Here is a 15681-nt window from a genome sequence, read left to right as displayed (position 1 = left end):
GCTCATTTGGAAGATTAGAAATGAAGCTTTGTTCAATGATTTATTGTCGTCTACTTCAGCTGCAATTCGTTCCATTTGGCTGCTAATTCGTGATGCTCGGTCTGGTAGTTCGGGCTGCTGTCTCTCCCAGCGTGACGCGGTGATCCTGGCTCGTCTTCAGGTCCCGATCATACCCCATCGGGCACCTAACATCATCTCAGTAAAATGGATTCCCCCACCGCCTTATTGGCTGAAGGTTAATGTTGACAGATTTGGACTGGGCTCCCCGGGGGCTGTTGGCATCGGTGGAATATTCTGATCATCTAGAGGGTTTTCCAAAGGGTGTTTTGCATTCCCAATTGCTTCCTCTTATGCTTATATTGCTGAGCTGAAGGCGGTAATTTTTGTAGTTGATCTAGCTTGGGAGAAGAACTAGCACATGCTTTTGATTGAATCAGACTCCTTGTTAGTGGTCAATAAATTAAAGTCACATTCTACCGACGTTCCTTGGTCCGTCCATCAAGATTGGTTGAAATGTCTACAATAGTGCTCGCAGATGTCCGTCATAATTACCCACATATACAGGGAAGGTAATCGGGTTGCTGATGCTTTAGCCCACTTCAGCGTCTCCTCCTCCTCCGACATTACATGGTGGCATTCGGCTCCATATTTCTGCCACTCACTGCTTTTTTATGATATCTGTAATGTTGGTCACTTTAGATTTCGCTGATTTATTTGTTTTTTGCTTTTTTTTGTTGTTTTATTTTGTTACTTTGTTTTTCCGTTTCCCCCTGTGTTATATTATTTTATTTTATTTTTAATAATATCGGGTTTTCAGTGCGTGCTCTTGGAGTACCAACCTAGTTGGGATTCCAGGATCATTGTTATTATATCGTCACAGCTTCTATAAAAAAACATGATGTATATAAAAAAAATAGAGAGATATAGCCGTCATATATCGGTAGAAGTATTTGTCAGAATTTTGTATCGGCGAAACGGTAACCTATTTTCATGCCCTAGTTAAGAATGTATGGGCCAACCTATTTTTTAAATATCATTCCCTTATAGTTTTATATTATTTATCTTTTTAGAAACATGTAATTTTTTTTTTTTTTTTTTTTTTGAGAAATATGCTTGTATTTTCATTAGATGTAAAAAGAAGGATTACAACAAACAAAATATAAGAAATAAAAGTTCAAACAAGTAGAAGCTAAAACCAATACAAGATCCACAAAGGGATGAAAACGACTACAAAGAGCAAAGAAAATCATAAAAGGTATAAAAAACATCAAACAACAATGTAACATATACTTTTCGTAAATCCAAATCTGTAGAAAAGCATCTGCAATCCAAATTTCATCTGTAGAAACATGTGTTAGTTATAGTAATTAAACCTTTATCCTATCAATAACTATAAGTATAAAAGATGGATGCACAGTGAGCCCTTAATCATATCTCAGCAAATATATAAACAAATGGTCTTATTAAAATGAAAATAAAAAGTTGATTTTGATATATCTTCATGTTTCTTTTTTATATAATCTACATTCATCAACCTTTAAAATAATAAAATTTATATGTTCAAATACATGGCTGGTACTTAGAATTTTAAGAGTTAATCTCATAAATGTCTCGTTCTCATCACGGTAATCTTTGAGATCCATATACTTCTTATATCCTTTTGCACACGGTTCGGTTAATCGCATTAGGATTAGTTAGTGTCGAGTACCCGCAAAATTCGTATCCTTTTCCATCCCTAATCAGGAATAATGTGAACTTTTTCAAAAATAATAGGATCAAATTTGAATCTTATCCCAATTTTGAGTTAAGATTTCAAATATATATTAATTAATATTAGAGGAAAGTATAATATTTTTTATGACAATGAGTACATCATTTCAACTTTGGATAAAATAATACTTGTTGTTTAGTTAATTTATAAAACCAAACCTCGTATTTTTGGTAATTTGCAAAGTGAACCTTTTAAATTTCTCTAAATTGTCCATGTTGGGATAAATAGTCAAGACAGTAATTTTTGATACAACCACTGAATTTGTAAACTCTACAAAGTATATATCTTTGTTTATAAACTTTTAATCCAAACGTACACTGTTTTTACAAATTCATTAAACTAGTTTCCTTTAATATTAATGCACACAATATGTGATAATCTAAATTAAATTAATTAGAACATGACATCTCACCAAATCCATTAAAATTTTGGATCAATTGGAAACATATATCTATGTCTGAACATAGTGTCAGAAAATGACTAAAAATGAACTTTTTATTTTTATTTTGGATAAAAATGCAACGTTATATTTGGCCTTATTCTCGAAGATTAATGAATATGCACAGTGCTTCTTTAATTTTCCACCTTTTTAAAATGGTCTTTCTTCTATCTTCCCCAATTTCTAATTTCTGTTTACCCAAACTGAAACATAAAACTATTGATATTACTAAATCAAAAACACAATGCTCTCCTAATTCAAATATTTCCACTGAAAGTGTAGTCAGACGCTCTGCAAACTACAAACCTACCATTTGGGATTCTGATTTTGTGCTTTCCTTGAAGAGTGAATATAAGGTATATATATTTATATTAATTCTCACTTTCTTATTCTTCTTTCTTCTTCCTGACATTGTCTATACAATATTATTTAAGGCCAAATATTAGTTTGACAGATTGGAATACAAAATTTTCTCAAATATACACTTATTAATCTTTTCATATATATATATAAAATATGCAGGAAGAAAAGTATACAAATCGTATTAGAAAGCTCAAGGAAGAAGTGAAGACGATGCTCGCTAAATCCATAACTCCTTTGGATCAACTTGAGCTCATTGACATTTTACAAAGACTTGGATTAGCATATCATTTTGAACATCAAATACATGAAATTCTGATGTGTATTTACAATAAAAGACATAGTCATGATACTGATAAATCAATCAAGAAAGATTTGCATTTCACAGCTCTTGAATTTAGAATCTTCAGACAACATGGCTTTAACATATCTCAAGGTAAATATTGCATACATAAATTTATTTATGTTATTTAACTTTTTATATTAAGAGATGAATTATCAAACTGAATTTATCAATTTTGAAAATACTAATGATTAATGTCAGAGATATTCGGTGAGTTTCAAGATGATGATGGGAACTTTAATACAAATCTAAATGAAGAATATAAGGGCATGCTATCATTGTATGAGGCCTCATTCCTTTCGGAAGAAGGTGAGAATATGTTAGAAGCAGCAAGAGAATTTGCATACAATAATCTGAGAAAACTTATTCAGCAAAATCAAGTAATTGAGCCATATTATTCAAAGTTAATAAATCATGCTTTGGAGCTCCCACTCCATTGGAGAATGCTAAGGTTGGAAAGCAGGTGGTTCATAGATATGTATGAGGTTAAACAAGGCATGGATTCTCATATATTAGAGCTTGCTAAATTGGATTTCAACAATGTCCAAGCAACATACCAGGCTGATCTTCAATACGCCTCATGGTTCGTAATTAATTAAATTAGGTTCCTAATTAATCTCATCTAATTATTCTTACTAAAGGTTACTAATTAATCGTTTGTACAAATTAAAGCTGGTGGAAGAATACATGTCTTGCTGAAAAGCTAAGATTCTCAAGAGACAGGATAGTGGAGAACTTCTTGTGGACAGTTGGAGTGACGTATGAGCCACGATTCTCATATTGCAGAAGAATGGCCACCAAAATCAATGCATTGATAACGACTATTGATGACATTTATGAAGTTTATGGGACCTTGGAGGAACTTGAACTGTTTACTGATGCTGTTAAAAGGTTAATTGGATAAATGATATGTATATATTCTCAACATATACAAATATTGAAAAATTAACATCGTTCCTATGATTTCAGATGGGATGTGAATGAAATTGAACAACTTCCGGACTATATGAAGATATGTTTTGTAGCTCTTCATAATACAATCAATGAAATAGGCTATGATGTGCTTAAGGAACAAGGATTTCATATCATTCCCTATTTGAAGAAAGCTGTAAGTTTCAATATTAATATTGAACAAGGATTTCATATCATTCCCTATACGATTCACTAATTAATAACATCATTGATTGTATTGTTCAGTGGGTAGATCTATGTGAAGCCTACTTATTGGAGGGTAAATGGTACCATAGCAGCTATACACCAACACTAGAAGAATACATTGAAAATGCATGGATTTCTATTTCTGGTCCAGTTATACTAGTCCATGGATTTTTTCTTACAAAGGATGCAGTCACAATTGACGGCTTGAAATACCTCATGGAGTATCCAAAGGTATTGCGGTTGTCATCTATGATTCTTCGACTAGCAGATGATCTGGGAACATCTTCTGTAAGCATCCATCTTCTATAGCTAGATCTTACCTTTGCTATTCTCTTGACTTTCCCTGTATGAATTGGAAAATTATTGTGTACGAGCCAGGATGAATTAAAGAGAGGTGATGTTCCAAAATCAATACAATGCTACATGAATGAAAGTGGAGCTTCAGAAGAAGAAGCACGCCAACATATTCAATCTTTAATTATGGAGACATGGAAGAAGATGAACAAACAAAGGCATGAGGGTTCTCCATTATTCTCCAAAGAGTTTATTGCCGGAGCAATGGGCTTAGCTCGGATGGCACAATGCATGTACCAATATGGAGATGGGCATGGGATACAAGAAAGAGAGACCAGAGATCGTGTTTTGTCATTACTTGTTCATCCTATTCCTATTTAGCTAGGATATTCATACTTATTTCATGTATCATCACTTAATATTGATGCAAAAAATTGAAGAATGTAGAATCCCACATTGTAAACTAGAGGAGGATATATAGAGGAGGATAAAAAAAGAGTGACTAAATAAATAGAAAGGGCCAAGCAACATTAGGACATACTTACTAGAGTAGGGGTAAACCTGATTGGAGCGATACTGCTCTAAGGTCTTCCCAAATGGAAAATTCGTCGTTATTTGTTGCTGCGGGAGCCATCTGCCCAATTGAAGTTTAATATTTATGTTTTCTTAAGATTTATGATAAGTTATGTGATTTAGACTTGTATAAAGAGTCTTAAACCTAACTTAGACTTGTATAGAGAGTTTTAATCCTATCTCACGTAGGAGTCGACTAGGGTTAGCCGAACCCCTATTAGATAAATACGTGTGTAATCTTCATTATTTGATATGTTGTGCGGAATTAATGAAAGATAAATAAATAAACAATCGAAAACACGGATTTAGGTGGTTCACCAACGTTGTGTTGGCTAGTCAACGGGCAGAATGAGAATAGTATATATTAGGAGGGGAATATCAAATTACAAGGGTATTTATAATACCCAATCTAACCTAATCCGACTTGGAACCCACGACCTAATCCGACTTGGAACCCAACGAGACTCATGTTGCTTCCTGTCGTAGTGTGTTATACTGATTCAAGGCATTAAGACAATTCTCCACCTTGACTTGAATCCTCCTGACAAACAAAATAGATGCACCCATGATAGTGCCAGATGAACAGACTTCTCCCTCTGCATCAGAGTAACCCACACGCAACTAGTAATCTCTGATGTTTAGCAAGTCCAAATAATGTTGACACTTGCTTTATGGGACGGGCTTGGTAAACATATCAACAGGATTGTCGGCAGTGCCTACCTTCTTCACCTTTACCCTCTTCTCGCTTCTAACAAAATGACACCTCACATCTATATGCTTCGTCCTCTCTTGATGAACCTGTTCCTTGGCTAAGCAGATTGCATTCAAACTGTCACAATACAATGTAGCCTAATCATGATGTAAACCAAGATCATTAACTAGTCCTTTAAGCCAAATCCCCTCCTTAGCAGCTTCAGTTAATGCCATATATTGTGCTTCCGTAGTAGACAAAGTCACCGTAGGCTGCAAAGTAGCTTTCCAACGGATAACTGAACCACCAAGAGTGAAAACATAACCGGACATAGATCTTCTACTGTCAACATCTCCAATATAATGAGAGTCTGAAAAACCTTTCACCAAACACTCAGTATCACCTCCATAAATGAGACCAATATCAGATGTACCTTTTAGGTACCGAAAGATCCTCTTCACAGCTTTCTAATGCTCCTTGCCAGGTTCACCCATTGCATGAAATTTCAGATTGTACCGCTGCTAGTGAACTTTTTGCCTCTGAGATTGTAATGTCCAGGTTACCAAACACCTCTTGGTTCCAACGGCGCACAATGGGTCTGAATCGTTTGATTTTTTCACTAAGAAGCTGTATCAGCAGCAACCTGGTGCCGGCTTTTCTAGAAGTTCAAGATGACGTCCCTAAGGCTTGGGTGACTAAGCCACATGGACTGAAAATGAAACCGTGCAGCTGAGAATGGCATTCTACTGCATTTGAAAAGTATCGGACAACGATCTGATTGATGTCGTGCTAATGCTGTACAGCTAAACGTATCCCAAAACTCTATAAAATCGGATGAGAGAACTGCTCTGTCAAGCTTGCTTTCCACTCTTACACTACCACATCTGCCGTTACTCCATGTAAAGAACATACCTGAAACCGATCCCTCCAAAAAATCCCCAACATCCAGAAACTAACGAAATTCGCGGCATGGATGAGGAGCTGGCGTTCGCCCAATTTTTTCATGAGAGCCGAGAACTCAGTTGAAATCTCCCAAAACTGTCCATCGTCCCTGCAAATAAATTTTATGAACCAAAATGCTATTAAACATGGCGGTTTGTCGCCCACACACTACCATAGATAAAACATAGATAATTTGAAATGCCAAAACCCTGCAAATTAATCAGCACATACTGCTCATGGGAGTAACAAACCGTAATTGAATGTAAAATTTTTGTAGTAACAAAGACCCATAAAGTTGGTTTATCCTTAGCATTCATCGAAATCAAGTCCAATCCCAAGCGTGTCCAAAACGAAGCACTAATATCATTGAAAGAAATCATAGGTTCGGCCAGGCATATAAAATCAGGTTTATGCATAGTACATAAACTTGCAAGGTGACGCTGAGTATCTCGATTGAGAATACCCCTACAGTTCCAGTATAAAACATTCATTTAAATCTGACTGCTATTTTACCTACCTGGCGTGGCCGAGGTGCTAGGTCCTTCGCGTCTCCTGATCGTCTATCCTTCTATCTAGAGTTTCTCGATTGCACTGTTTGCCATACCCTTGCATCATCCTCTACTCCCTCTTCTTCTGCAAGATCTGCCCATGCTCTAGTGCCTGACTTTGGGGAAGTCAATTTAGTGTCTTGAGTGCGAGAGTCTATCTCCACAAGTGCTACCAGATTATCATTCCCTGGACACGGTGGTCGGTCTTGCATAGCATAATCACATTCCCTTTCTCATCCTTAAGGACTGTTCGGCAAATTAACATCGTGTGATTCAACTCTTGTACGCGTAGCGGAGGTTATGCGCTGAAGAACTCCAGTGACTGGAATCGGACAAGCATCATGCTTCACTGGCTGTCTCTTATCCACTTCTTTACATAAATCTATCTCCTTCCTCATATCCCCCTGTACTGGTTTCCGATTGCGCCTGCAATCATATATGCCATGTGCCTAATGGATGAACAAACCTTACAGAAACTTGAAAGTTTCTTGTATACCACTTCAATCCATAGTTGTTTCCCATCCCTTTTAATCCCCAATTTGACAGGTAGCTCGGAATCCAAGTCGATATCCAGAAGCATCAAAATCGCTATCCAAAGTGGCTTTATCGAATCGCAAGAGCCCCCAATACACTTAGCAATGTTAGAGAGAATCTGTGTATCCCAATATTCCAAGGTAAGAGAATATAGACGAACCCAAATCTAAGCGTTGGTTGATTTTTCGACAAGCGGATCAAAATCAGACACCCATGGCTGAAGACGGAAGGTCCCACACTTCGTGCTTGTAATTAATATAGTATATGCATATGGCTGCTTAGGGTGCTATTTGTCAATGTAATTTGTCAATGTAATTAATACAAAGTGTGAAAGCTGCTGTAGGGTAGAAATGTTTAGGCCACTTGTGGGGTAAGAATAGTTGACTGTCTGTGAGCTACTGTGTATATAAATGTATATCATGTGATACAGAAATAAACAGAAAAAGATTACAGAAGATTACATGGTATCAGAGCCTTAGGTTCTTTGTATTTTTGGGTTTGTGTTATATGGGTAGTATTTCCCAGGCTTGTGTGTTCTGGGTAGAATTTCCAGGGTTATCAGTGAAGGGCTTGAGTCCCTTGTGTATGTTTCCAGACTTCAGTTTATCTCACCACCCATCTCAATCCTCCTTTCCGCCTCCGACCAGCCTGTCTGCGAAATCCGACCAGCTACCGACCTGCGCGTGAGTCCCACGCGCCTCCGTCAGAAACTTCCTCCGCCTCCACGCACCGGCGCGTGCCGGCGCGTGCCGTCTCCTTCTCACCTCCGTCTTAGCTTTTCGGCATCGGAATCTAATTTTCGGCCACCCTCTGTGCTCGCCGCCGTCAGGCAAGTTCCTCAGATTCTGCCTTTTACGTGTAGTCTTTTTTTTCGGTTCTGTTCTTTTATTTTTCGAAGTAGGGTTTTCACTTTTAATTTAAGTGTACTTCCTTTAATTTCAAGTGTTTTACCTTTATATTAAAAAAAAGAAAAAGAAAAAAAGGAAAAAAGAAGAAGCAAAAACAGAAGACAGTAAAAAAAAGGAGAAAAAGAAAAAGAAAAAAACAAGAATATATATATATATATATATATATTCATCTAGTTTCACGGCGGAAGGTATTGAAAAGAAAATTGTGACTGAATTTATGTTCGGGTCCTCCAAAATTACCGATAGAAAATTAATTGGGAGTCAAAACTATACTTAGTGGCAACGCACTATCCGTCGATTTGTCAACAGTGTTGATTTAGAAGACCATTTAACTGGTAATCCTCCGCCTAAAACAAGTGCTGATGCTCGTAAGAAATGGTTAATGGAGGATTATAAACTGTTTAATCAAATTCAAAACACTCTCGATCCCACTGTTGATGATGTTGTGACCCACTGTGAGACTGTCAAAGAGTTATGGGAATATCTGGAGTTTCTATATGCTAACAAAAAGGATATGTCTCATCTTCATAGGTTAGTGTTAAAGATTTATCGTGCAGAACAAAAAAAACGGTCTCTTCTGCAATATTACACTGAAGTGAAACAGGCATACGAAGAAGAGAACATTATGGTTCCTATTGTGTCTGATGTGAAACAAATGCAAGCACAAAAGGAGCGCGTTGTTGTTCAGTGTTTTTTTGGCAGGTTTAGGTCCTGAGTATGATGTGGCCCGTACACAGCTGTTGACTAGTGGGACACTCCCGTCTTTCACGGAAGTCTACACTCATTTACTTAATGTATGTAAGGATGGCGTAATGGTTTCTGGTAACACAGTAGCCTTGGTAAGCAATGCTAATCCAGGTCGGAGAGGTGGAGATAGTACTCTTCCTAGTGGCCACCGTAGCTCCCCTCGCACTTGTTATCACTGTGGGGGAGAAGGGCATGTTAAGAAACATTGTTGGAAACTGCATGGTAAACCACCCCAACACTCGGGACAACATCCTCCCCGAAGATCTGCAAATATGGCAACTCAAGCTGGCATCATTCCAACCCCGCCCTCTGTCACCATTTCTGCCGATGAGTATGCTCGGTTTCAATAACTTTCTGCGGCTTATGATGCAGAACAACCATCAACCTCAACCTCCACTTTGGCTGATACAGGTAATCATGTGGCATGTCTCTCCACCTCCTCTCGTAGTTGGGTGATTGACTCTGGTGCTACAGACCATATGACTGGCAACACATGTATTCTTTCTTCTTTTCAACATCTGGCCATTTTCTGCCGAAGATCTGCAAATATGGCAACTCAAGCTGGCATCATTCCAACCCCGCCCTCTGTCACCATTTCTGCCGATGAGTATGCTCGGTTTCAACAACTTTATGCGGCTTATGATGCAGAACAACCATCAACCTCAACCTCTGCTTTGGCTGATACAGGTAATCATGTGGCATGTCTCTCCACCTCCTCTAATTTTTGGGTGATTGACTCTGGTGCTACAGACCATATGACTGGCAACACAGGTATTCTTTCTTCTTTTCAACATCTGGCTAATTTTCCATCTGTTATGTTAGCCAATGGCTCAACTGCTTCTGTAATTGGACAAGGGACAACTCACCCAACATCTAATATTCTTTTATCTTCTGTTTTATGTTTACCCAATTTTCCTCTTAACTTATTATCTGTCAGCCAACTTACTAAGACTCTTAACTGCTCTGTTGTTTTTTATCCTACCCATTGTATTTTTCAGGATCTTGGGACGAAGAAAATTATTGGTAGAGGGAACCTGGAAAATGGATTGTACGTACTTGATTCAACTTATCGACAAGTGTCAAAATCCATTATTTGCACAAGCGCGTCTCTTTTGCGACTTCACTGTCAATTTGGCCATCCGTCTTTTCCAGTTTTACTAAAGTTATGTCATAGTCTTCCGCGTGATTCGACTCTAGAATGTGAAGCTTGTCAATTTGCTAAGCATCACAGAGTTTCGTATCCACCGCGAATCAATAAATGTGTCGAGTCTTCCTTTTATTTGGTGCACACTGATGTATGGGGTCCGTGTCCTGTTGTGTCCAAACTTGGTTTTTGATATTTTGTAACCTTTTTTGATGATTATTCTCGTGTTACTTGGCTTTATCCTATGAAAAATCGTTCATAATTATTTACTATCTTTTGTGCCTTTCATGCTGAGATTCACACACAATTTAACAAATCTATTTGTATTTTGCGAAGTGACAATGCTAAAGAATATGTATCTTACACTTTCCAATCGTATCTTTCCCAGCATGGTATTATTCACCAGACTTCCTGCATCGTCACCCCTCAGCAAAACGGTGTTGCCGAACGTAAGAATCGTCACTTATTAGAAGTCGCTCGAGCACTGTTGTTTCATATGCAGGTTCCTAAGACTTTTTGGACAGATGCGGTCTCCACTGCCTATTTTCTCATCAACCGTATGCCCTCTTCAGTCCTTAACGTTCAGATTCCATACTCCCTTTTGTTTCCCTCGTCTTCTTTATTTCCTCTTGCACCACGTGTTTTTGGATGTACTTGTTTTGTGCAAGACATGCGACCACAAGTCTCCAAACTTGATCCCAAATCCATCAAGTGTATCTTTATGGGTTATTCTCAGACTCAAAAAGGGTATCGTTGTTATTCTCCTTCTTTGGGTCGTTAGTTGGTGTCCGCTGATGTTACTTTTTTTTAAAACACTCCTTTTTATGGTATTGAATCAACTCCTTCTGTTAATATGGCAAGTCTGTCTGACGATAATTATCTTGTTTATACTGTAAGTGAGCAGGTGGTTTTTGTTCCTTCTCGACCAGTTGTCCGTCACGTTTATTCTCAGCGTGTACATCCTCCAAGTGCTGCACCTTCTAGTGCTCCAGTTGCTAGTGTTCCCCCTCCAGTTTCATCTCCAGATCCTTCCCCATCTTCAGATCTTAGCATTAACCTTCCTATCGCCCTCCGAAAAGGTACCCGCCAATGCACTTACCCGATCTCTTCATTTGTATGTTATGATGCATTATCACCTTCCTCGAAGTCTTTTGTAGCTTCCTTAGATTCCGTTGTTGTTCCTTCCTCCCTCTCTGAAGCACTAAATCATCCTGGTTGGCTCCAAGCAATGAAAGAGGAAATGCATGCTCTTGAACAAAATCATACTTAGGATCTAGTGTCTCTTCCATCTCAGAAGCGTGCTATTGGTTGCAAATGGGTGTTCACTGTCAAGTTCAATCCAGATGGTTCTGTTGCTCGGTTGAAAGCCCGTTTAGTTGCAAAAGGTTATGCTCAAACTTATGGCATCGAATATTTAGAGACATTTTCCCCTGTTGCCAAACTCTCCTCTGTTCGATTGTTCATTTATTTGGCTGCTACTTACAACTGGCCGCTTCATCAACTTGATGTCAAGAATGCTTTTTTGAATGGTGATCTACGCGAGGAAGTTTACATAGAGAAACCTCCTGGTTTTGTTGCTCAGGGGGAGTATGGGAAAGTTTGTCGGTTACGCAGGTCCTTGTATGGATTGAAGCAATCTCCTCGTGCTTGGTTTGGACGATTCAGTGCTGCTGTCATTGAATTTGGTCTTCGTCGAAGTGCATATGATCATTCTGTGTTCTACTCATCATCTAGTTCTGGATGCATTTTACTTGTAGTATATGTTGATCACATTGTAATTACTGGAAATAATGAAACTGGCATTATAAAACTGAAAGAATTCCTCGGTACTTTTTTTTCAGACAAAGGACCTAGGACAATTGAAATATTTTTTGGGGATTGAAGTTTGCCGAAGCCGTAAAGGGATTTACCTCACTCAGAGAAAATACTGTCTAGATGTGTTAAGTGACAATGGTTTGATGGAGGCAAAGACTTTTGATGCACCTATGACACTAAATGGGAAGTTGAAGACCGACGATGGAGATTTACTTCCGGATCCTGAAAGATATAGACGAATCGTTGGAAAATTGAACTATCTTACAATCACTCGTCCTGATATTTCCTTTGTGGTAAGTGTTGTAAGCCAGTTCATGTCATCTCTAAGAACTGCACACTGGGATGTTGTTAGTCATATTCTAAAATACCTAAAGGGGACTCCGAGGCGTGGTATACTATATCAAAATCATGGTCATCACACTGTGGAAGGTTTTACAGACGCGGATTACGCAGGAGATCTTACAGATAGGCGTTCTACTACGGGTTATTGTGTATTTGTCGGAGGCAACCTAGTATCTTGGAAAAGTAAAAAGCAGAGTGTTGTATCTAGATCCAGTGCAGAATCTAAGTACAGGGCTATGGCACAGACGTGTGAACTTGTATGGCTACGCAACCTCCTTGGTGAGATTGGATTTGCTCAGATGAAACCCATGAAGTTATGGTGTGATAATGAAGCAGCTATCTATATCGCCAACAATCATGTATTCAATGAAAGAACAAAGCACATAGAAGTTGACTGCCACTTTACTCGAGAAAAGCTAGAAGATGGCACAATCACAACTCCACACATGAGAACAGGGGAACAATTGGCAGACGTGTTTACAAAAACATTACCAGGAAATCGGGTTAACTATATTTGTACCAAGCTGGGCATGATTAACATCTATGCTCCAGCTTGAGGGGGAGTGTAATTAATATAGTATATGCATATGGCTGCTTAGGGTGCTATTTGTCAATGTAATTAATACAAAGTGTGAAAGCTGATGTAGGGTAGAAATGTTTAGGCCACTTGTGGGGTAAGAATAGTTGACTGTCTGTGAGCTAGTGTGTATATAAATGTATATCATGTGATACAGAAATAAACAGAAAAAGATTACAGAAGATTAAAGTGCTGATGATGCCTCTTGCGAAAACTGAGCTTTTGGTTGTTGGAGAGCTTAGAATTACATGAAAATATCCTTTCCCGGTAGAGATCAGCCTCCATGGTTCCTGTAATCCCCAGCTTTGAGTTAATGTTCGCTTTAAGTCTGCAATTTTCCATGGGGTATCCCCTTTGTTGAGAATCATACGGCCCATCTAGGAATTAGAGCACATAGCAATTCACCTTTCATAGGCCGATTGTGAAATCCGAACTGATTTAATCCCTCTAATGTTGGAAATCGGCACCGAGGATGGGGTCTCGACGATTCTTTTCTGAAGTACTTCCGCGTAGGAAGAGCTTTGAGGTGATAACAGTGTAATTGGAGGTGGATTATTAGAGTAATGTAATTTTGGATTGAGGAGAGTTCCGATGCTGAGATAATCCTCTAGAAGGAACGAAGGTGAGGAGGCCAGTTCGGTCGTGGATGCCATGGAGGCAGCGCAAAGGCTGGTATTTGCGATGTTAATGCTGGCGGCTAGGGTTCGAAAGGATGGAGTCACTGCATATGAAAAATTTAACTAATAAGCATGTCAAATGTGTTGCGTTTAATGGATGTACTGTTTCATCTTGGTCTCTACGTTTCATAAGCATCTATTCGTTTCATCTTCTTCCATTTTAGTGCGTTTCATCTTAATTATACGTTTCATCTTCATCTTTTTCCTTATATTCATCTCATTCGTTCTTCATTTTGTGGAGCAGTTTGATCTCTGTTGTTCTTTCATCTTCATGTTCATCTTCTTTCATTTCGACATTACAGGAAAAAGAAAGGCAGCCGAAAAGGAAGCCGACGCATGAACCAAACTTAAGGTAAGTAGTCGCACTTATACTTCTTCATCTTCTTTGTTAAATTTCGACATAGCATAATGGGTTGAATGGACATTAATGGAAAATGTGATTTCAATTCACAATTGTTATTGTCGCGTTTACGACAACTTCTGGCATAAATGCGACAACACATGGAGCTGCTGTCATAAACGCTCCAAAGTCCCACTTTATCTAAAATCCTTGTCGCATTTGGTGATGAATGCGCTTGGATGCGACAAGTTTAATGGTGAGTTTGTGAATTGTGTCGCATCTTTTGTCGAATTTGAGGTTGAATGCGCTTGGATACGACGAGTTTCATAGTAAGTTTGTAAATTGTGTCGTATTTTGGGATGAATGCGCTGGGATGCGACAAATTTGCTTAGTTAAATTTAATGTTTGTGTATATGTGTTAATTGTGTTACTTTGCAGAATGATAATAGAGAAGCCAAAAAGAACAAAATGACTTCCAATTACAAATATATGTTGAGATAATTAATTCGGATGCACAAATAACTGTCTGATTTAATTTGGATTTTGGGGCGGTGATTAAGAAACACTTGAGTGATAACCAGATAGCAATGCATAGGAAAACATGCTTTGGACAGTACTTAGATACGGTGATGGCTAGTTTTCTTCTGTTATAACTCATTATGTCCTAACGAGAGAGATTAAGCATGAAGGAAGTAAACACATAGACATGTGGTTCAAGGTTGAAAGGAGTGGAGTTGAGATTTGGATTGGGAGTTTGGACTTGTTACCAGGTTAAGGTTTGGAGTAAACACGATAGAGTTTATGAGAAAGATGAAAGAACTAAAGATGTCGCAAAGATTGAGAAAGAAATAATTCATGGAATATACGTTAATAACAACCGGTGATATACCATAAGTTTTCAAACAAATAGACTGGAAGGATAAGAAAGCGAATGACCAATATGCTGTTATGATGGCCATGTTGTACTTTGTGCATGTCAATATTCTAGATAACACAGGCGACAGGCATGCCAACGATTGGATAATTGACCTTGCAGATTTTCCAACAGTGTTCAACGACTCCTCAGGTGAATCACCCTGAGCTTCCAATGCCCAACTTCTTGCTCTCCAAGCTTGAATGTAAGAGAGATTAACTGAGAAATCTCGTTCAAAATGGAAAATGGTGTCCTTTGATCGATACATTCGATTCCAAAGAAGAAAATACAAAAGTATATAATACACTTCCAATGAAATTAATTTGATGTAACAAAAAAAGAAATTAATATGATGTAACATATATAAGTGATTTGTATTGTAGCGAAGAAAATACGGAAGTATATGTTAGAATTGTAAAAAGATCTATTATACGCATTCTAGACATTAAAGTATAGATGCGATAAAAATGGAGGAAATCGGAAATGACGGGTTCAACGAGAAAATATTCAACTAACCAACTTCATGTCGGGACTCGAACTCTCGACCGTTTGGTCCTAGCGGCTC

The 15681-nt window shown here is 38.2% G+C and overlaps 1 protein-coding gene across 1 annotated transcript; it reads left to right on the top strand.

The window, feature by feature from the left end:
• Nucleotides 1-2442: 2442 nt before the first annotated feature.
• On the top strand, nt 2443-5007 carry LOC136230675 (terpene synthase 10-like). Its single transcript, XM_066019829.1, has 7 exons — nt 2443-2566; nt 2733-3006; nt 3115-3496; nt 3586-3804; nt 3883-4021; nt 4111-4359; nt 4450-5007. The coding sequence occupies exons 2-7, from the start codon at nt 2784-2786 to the stop codon at nt 4744-4746; spliced, it is 1509 nt and encodes a 502-aa protein (XP_065875901.1). The 5' UTR covers nt 2443-2566; nt 2733-2783; the 3' UTR covers nt 4747-5007.
• The last annotated feature ends 10674 nt before the right edge of the window (nt 5008-15681 follow it).

Source organism: Euphorbia lathyris, chromosome 5 (genome assembly GCF_963576675.1).
Source record: "Euphorbia lathyris chromosome 5, ddEupLath1.1, whole genome shotgun sequence".
In the NCBI taxonomy this organism is placed as follows: Eukaryota; Viridiplantae; Streptophyta; class Magnoliopsida; order Malpighiales; family Euphorbiaceae; genus Euphorbia; species Euphorbia lathyris.
The sequence above is the reverse complement of the archived record's forward strand: the minus strand, read 5'-3'. Positions and strand labels throughout refer to the sequence as shown.